At 31.5% G+C, this 6,092-nt stretch overlaps 1 protein-coding gene across 1 annotated transcript; it reads right to left on the bottom strand.

Moving 5' to 3' along the window:
• Nucleotides 1-1,554: 1,554 nt before the first annotated feature.
• LOC105448465 (ras-related protein Rab-2) lies at nt 1,555-5,812 on the bottom strand. Its single transcript, XM_011687023.1, has 4 exons — nt 5,621-5,812; nt 4,721-4,860; nt 4,003-4,359; nt 1,555-3,424 (listed from the first exon to the last, which is right to left on the bottom strand). Exons 1-4 carry the CDS (start codon nt 5,664-5,666, stop codon nt 3,323-3,325), a joined length of 645 nt encoding a protein of 214 aa, XP_011685325.1. The 5' UTR covers nt 5,667-5,812; the 3' UTR covers nt 1,555-3,322.
• Nucleotides 5,813-6,092: the final 280 nt, after the last annotated feature.

Raw genomic sequence — 6,092 nt, 5'->3', positions numbered from 1 at the left:
TTTCGACAAAGTTATACCGATGTAAAAGTTTGGCAATTCATTATCTTCCAGTAAAGTCTTCAAGGAAAATTCGAATTTCAATGATGACATTTAGCAGAGTTTATAGTTGCTGTTATTGTTTAGTTATAGCTGTATATAAAAAATTAAACAGTTACAGCAAATGAACAGCAGTTGGATACAGCAGAAATACATGCAGCCGATGATTCTGTACAGAAAAATGCTAAACTGCCGTAATAGAAACGGAATCCACAACAGAAAGAAAAGAAGAATGCTCATTATAATTGCAATAAATTAGACGTTGGATCGATGCTCTCTGTGATATCTAAACGTACTTACATATTTTATTTAGAGCGCGGCACACGTAAGAAAGCACGTTAGCATTTATTAGTTATGCTTTCTTATATGTATATATTCACGCACTTCCTTTTTTTTCTATCTTTAAATCTACTCAAATATGCTTTATTTTAATCGCTGATTATTTAAAGAACGCAGTTAAATAACAGAATTTTCTTTTCATTTCTCGTTTATAAAAATGGAAGGTGCGAACACACGATAGCGCTGTGATAGACATTTAATGGAAGTACGGGCTGAATAATAGATATCGTTGATGAAATGATTTACCAGACATCCTTACATGCGATTCCTGTCCTGTACTTCACGGGCAGAAGACTTGATAGTTCTCGAAGATTCTTGGTTAGTCAAGTATTGCTGAGAAAATCAGTATAAGCTGACAAAGATAATATTGACTCGCTGCAATCTTTATTTAGCATGATGATTTTTCGAATATTTGATTCTCAGTTTATTCATCTAATATGAAAATAATTCAATGCCATTGTAAGTTAGACATTTAGTAATTAAATATAATAATTTATAATATATTAATTAAATATAAAATACAAATCATAATAAGTCTATCTTTTTTTTAATTATGCTTTAAAATCTTTAAATAAAACAAAACATACAAAATGTTAAAATCAATAAAAGTTGTAGATTTTTGAAGATAAAAATACAGGAAAATGTCAAAATTATAATTTTAAAGTAACGAATCTTGAAAAAATATACAACTATTAGTTCATTTCCACAATTAATAATTCTAGTTAGTCTTTTTGTAATATATAGCAAAGAAAGAAAAGTAGTAATTATTAGTAATACAATGCCAATTTAATTAATTTTAATGCGGAAATAACAAGAAATATTATTGAACAGTCTGTAGATAATTTGTGAAATTGTCTAATAAAATAAACATGCTTAGTGTAATTTTAATTAATATAAATACATTTGTCTACAAATTTAAACTTCATGTAAAAAGTCACGTTATAAAATAATGACCATACATAATTGCTGAGTGCGGCAATGCAAAATTAAATCCTGCACGATAAAATAAAATAAATTATTTATATTTGACTTTTCGTTTCAGTTACAAAAATCTCTATTTTTTGTAGCGTAATTATGCTGACTGATATAGTTTCGTCCGTTTTACATACGCCTGGAAAAAAATGTAATTCAAATCAATTCATGCGTTGCATGGTGCATCTTAGGATCAGAGACAATAAGTAATGTGCACATATATATTTTCCAATTGAAAAGATATGCCCACAAAGCATACATACAAAATACATCACAAGCCGTCAATTGGTTTCGACCGTGTAGAATAATCGCTAGATTATACTAAATCAAATATATACTGAATTGTGATTTTCTGATGCCAATGTACATTATTTAATTATTACAGTGTACAAGCGCAAAAGAGATATACAATGCTGACACATTCTTTGGTATAACAATTAGATATAAGCTCGTAATTTAAGACATCATAAATAACATTTGACCATAACAATGCTCAGAGAAGCCAATTTGTACTAATTAGATATATATTATGCTTATAGAGATGCGTTTCGTCATAATTTCATCGAGATCAAATATTAATATTAATGCATAATTCTTTTTTTTTCCTTCCAGCTGATGCGAATCTTTCAATAAATATAATAACGTGCACTATTAAAGCCTATATCCTTAATTCATCATGTATTTAAATATCTTGTGTCTCATGTCTCTGTAGATTCTGAAATATTCATAATTATTTTTGCGAAATGAAGAACAGGAATATTCATTGGAGTTATTTTTGGATTTGATAAAGTACAGGTAAAATTATCACTGCCATATTTGGATTGATATCTTTATCTATGGTCTAATTGAAACATATAATCCTTGTGCTATGTATTAGAATATTAGGGGACTTCGGTTATAATATAAATTGTAAAAATGTATCTTTTTGATTCGTTTATAGCACTAATAATGTCTTCGTTTTCTGAAAAGGCCATAAATAATGATACCAATAGCCAATATATGCAATAAGAGATCTTTTTGGTAATTATTATGTAGAATATAAATCTGGTTAAATAGGCCTTCTGATGGCATTGATTAATATACGTTTTATATAATCATCATCTTATACATCAATACATACATATATATAATGTTATTTTAGGTAATTAGGTGTAAATCACGTCAAATCAATTTTAACTGGTACATCAGCGTCCATGAGCCACTACCGATAGAACGGAATTTTGATCATTAGTGCACATTACATTACAGTACACGATACATATTAAACAAATATAAAACATTAAATCGAAGTGCCTGTCTTCTCCCGCTTTATCACTCCCGATAATTGATATACATTACTTAATACAATTATTTCACGTCGTGCTGCATAAAGTGGGGGACAAGCTTTTAGCTAGACTTTACAACAATATAATTAAAGTTAAAAATTATATTATGCATACTTAAATAAATGTAAAATATTTCTACAATAAAAATTAGTGGAACCTCACAGATACCGGTTTAAAACAATGTCTCATGTTGTATATAGAAAGTAAAACTATTACGTGATGTGCAAGAACGAAAATGGTTATATATATATATAATGATTATATAAATAATAATTGTATATGTTAATAAATTGTATATCAAGAGCTGGAGAAAGTACGTCTGTTGCTTTAGAGTTAAGTCCGCCAGAAATATATTGAAGAATGATATAACTTCATTCGTATCTTTTACGAGAATTTGTAAATAAAGACTTTATTAATGCTTCATGATTTTTTTAGTGATGTATAACATTTTCGTCTTACAATAATCCTATTTATTTACGTGTATAAGATTATTTCAACTAATAAATACACCAATTGTCACTTGTTACCTCATGACCGCGACATGCGCGAAATTAAGTTGTACAAAGTGTGTTCAGATTAAAACGAAGAGCAGGAGTAAGGTCAATTCAGATCGGAGAAGGATGAAGCGGTGGACAGGTGAGCCCCAGCCCCTAGCAGCACCCACCACCCTGCGCACTACCTTGTCCACCAGTTCCTGCTAAACCTCCAGGACTTGTTGGCGAATGCTGTGGTCCAATCTTAATACCATTTGCCTGTGTGCAATTCAATTGTTACATTAGTTTAAAAACATTCCGTAGTACATGTATTTCAAAGCATGAAATACATGTTTTGTACTACGATATCTCTTTTTCTTGCATAAAAGATTTATCAGCTAAAAGTATTTATCTGCTTTAGTGTTTCCTTTTACATTATATTTATTAACATATTTATTTGTTTTTAGTGTTTTCTTTTACACTATATTTATTTATGTCTTCATTGTTTTCTGGATACATCTTTGATGCATTCATATCCAGATATATCAAAGATGTATCCAGAAAACAATGGAAACATATAAATAAATATAATGTAAAAGAAAACACTACATCAGATAAATATGTAACTGCGTATTTATCTGATATTTCTTATCTTTTCTCACATTGGATAGGAGAGATAAAAAGATAAATAACCATATATATAAGTATATAATTATATATAAGTTTATAATTATATTAAACAATAAATTAAAATATAAAAGAAAAGTAATAAAATAAGAGCATAAAATTATATAGATCGGTTTTTTTTATTTATATATAAAATATATGCAGATTAATTAAAAGATTTAATGTCATACCTCGTTATTAATGTCAAAGACGCCCTCTTGTATTTTTTCGTATATTTCTTTTGCCGTATTGATGAACGCTTCTTCTACATTGGCCGCAGTTTTAGCGCTGGTCTCCATAAAGACGAGACCGTGTTCCCGTGCAAAAGCCTCGCCTTCTTCTCTCCTAACTTCTCTTCGGCTATCCAGATCACTTTTGTTGCCGATTAACATGATAACCATATTGGAATTTGAATGTTGCCTTGCATCTTCCAGCCATGTTGTAAGATGATTAAAAGTTTCCCTACGCGTAATGTCATATACCAATAGAGCTCCGGCTGCTCCACGGTAATATGATCTTGTTATAGAACGGAATGCCTCTTGGCCTGCCTGCAAAATGTAAATTACGAAAATAATTAACAATTTATTCCTTCTAATTATAAAGAAATTAAATAGAAAGTGAAAAAATAGAATTCTCAAAATTTTTTTTTGTATCTTGACAAAACATAAAAATTGGCAAACATTAAAATAAAAAAAAATATATATAATTTTTTACAGAGAATGATTAAAAGTATCTCTTTAGATAAGAATTTAAAGCTAAATAAATTTTTTATATAAATAATATGTTAACTTAAATATTATTAATATAACTCTTAACTGCAAAGACTACAATCTTATTAATAAATATCAGTAAAATAAAGCATATGATTTTAATATATGAATAATATAAGAGAATTAAATAAATAATTACAGTGTCCCAGATCTGCAGTTTAATTTGCTTGCTATCAATGGTGATCATACGAGCGCCAAACTCGACTCCTATTGTCAAGTCATGGACTGGCTGAAATCTCTTATCCGTAAACTGAAGAAGAAGACAGGACTTTCCAACTCCTACATAAAAATAATATTATTATGTCTATATATTATACAATTGTTAAAAAATTATAATAAAAAAGTCTTATTATAATAAAAAAGTCTTATTATATATTCAATTAAACACAAAATTTTCTCGATGTAGATCTCACTTCAATACCTATACCAATATACAAGTTCTTGTATGATATATTTGCAATATTAGTTCTTATATAATTTTCTAACTTTCCACTGTTCGACATAGTAGTTTGTATTCGCAATAATTTATGAACTTTCTTACGGAAATAAAATTAAAGATGTTAATGTTTTTATTATAAGCAATAATAATGAGTATATAAGATATTTAATTACAGCAGGAATAGTTTATAAAACACAATGTATAACAGGCTATTTATAGATGTTGACATAGAAATCGACATGACAGCTCGTCAAGTCGTGCACAACTCAATCGGAATCGTATGTAACAGCAACAATAATTCGAACAGCAATATGACAGGAGACGAGATCTACTTAGAAATCTATCGCGTCAAATCTACGCTGACACGCGACGTATAAATTTCAAAGGAATGGATATGCGTAAAGAGAGTCTCGCTGTCGGAGTGGCCGCCTCCGCGAAGCGAAATTATTCTCGCGTTTTGCGAATCAGCGATATCGTCGCGCACTACGGAAACGAAAACAATGGGTCCTGTCACGGACGACGTAGAAGTGCACGGGGAGGGGGCGAAGGTCCCGTTTTCGCGGAGGTTCGCCCTGCACGCGCGCACGTCACGTTATTTACCTGTGTCCCCGATAATGATATACTTGAAGAGATACGCGTACGACATTTCGGCGATACGCGAGGCTGACGGGACGCGCGGACAATCTTTCGCAGCACCGAGAGACACACCAGGAAACAGAACTCCCTTCCTATATGACCGTCTCTTATCTCTTCTGCTCCAGCATGACGTCACGCAGGCGCTTCGGCAGGCCTCGGATCGCGTCGCGGCCCCTTCGGACTTTCCGATAACTCCGTCGCCGCCGTCGCGACACGTCGTCGCGACGTGGGTGCGACGTCGGTCGCCGATTGGTCGACGTCGCCGGAGTCGAAGGCTCGTCATGAGATCTACCGGAAAACGCGCGGCGACACGTTCGATTTTTAATTCTACATCAGTCCACATGATATATCTTTAGATTGATTAAGGATGTTTTTAATAATCTTGCCGATGTTTTTCACTTTTCACGTTTCCGCGCTAGAGAAAAAGTTACACATG

Source organism: Wasmannia auropunctata, unplaced genomic scaffold (genome assembly GCF_000956235.1).
Source record: "Wasmannia auropunctata unplaced genomic scaffold, wasmannia.A_1.0 LD336085.1, whole genome shotgun sequence".
Taxonomy (NCBI): domain Eukaryota; kingdom Metazoa; phylum Arthropoda; class Insecta; order Hymenoptera; family Formicidae; genus Wasmannia; species Wasmannia auropunctata.
The sequence above is the reverse complement of the archived record's forward strand: the minus strand, read 5'-3'. Positions and strand labels throughout refer to the sequence as shown.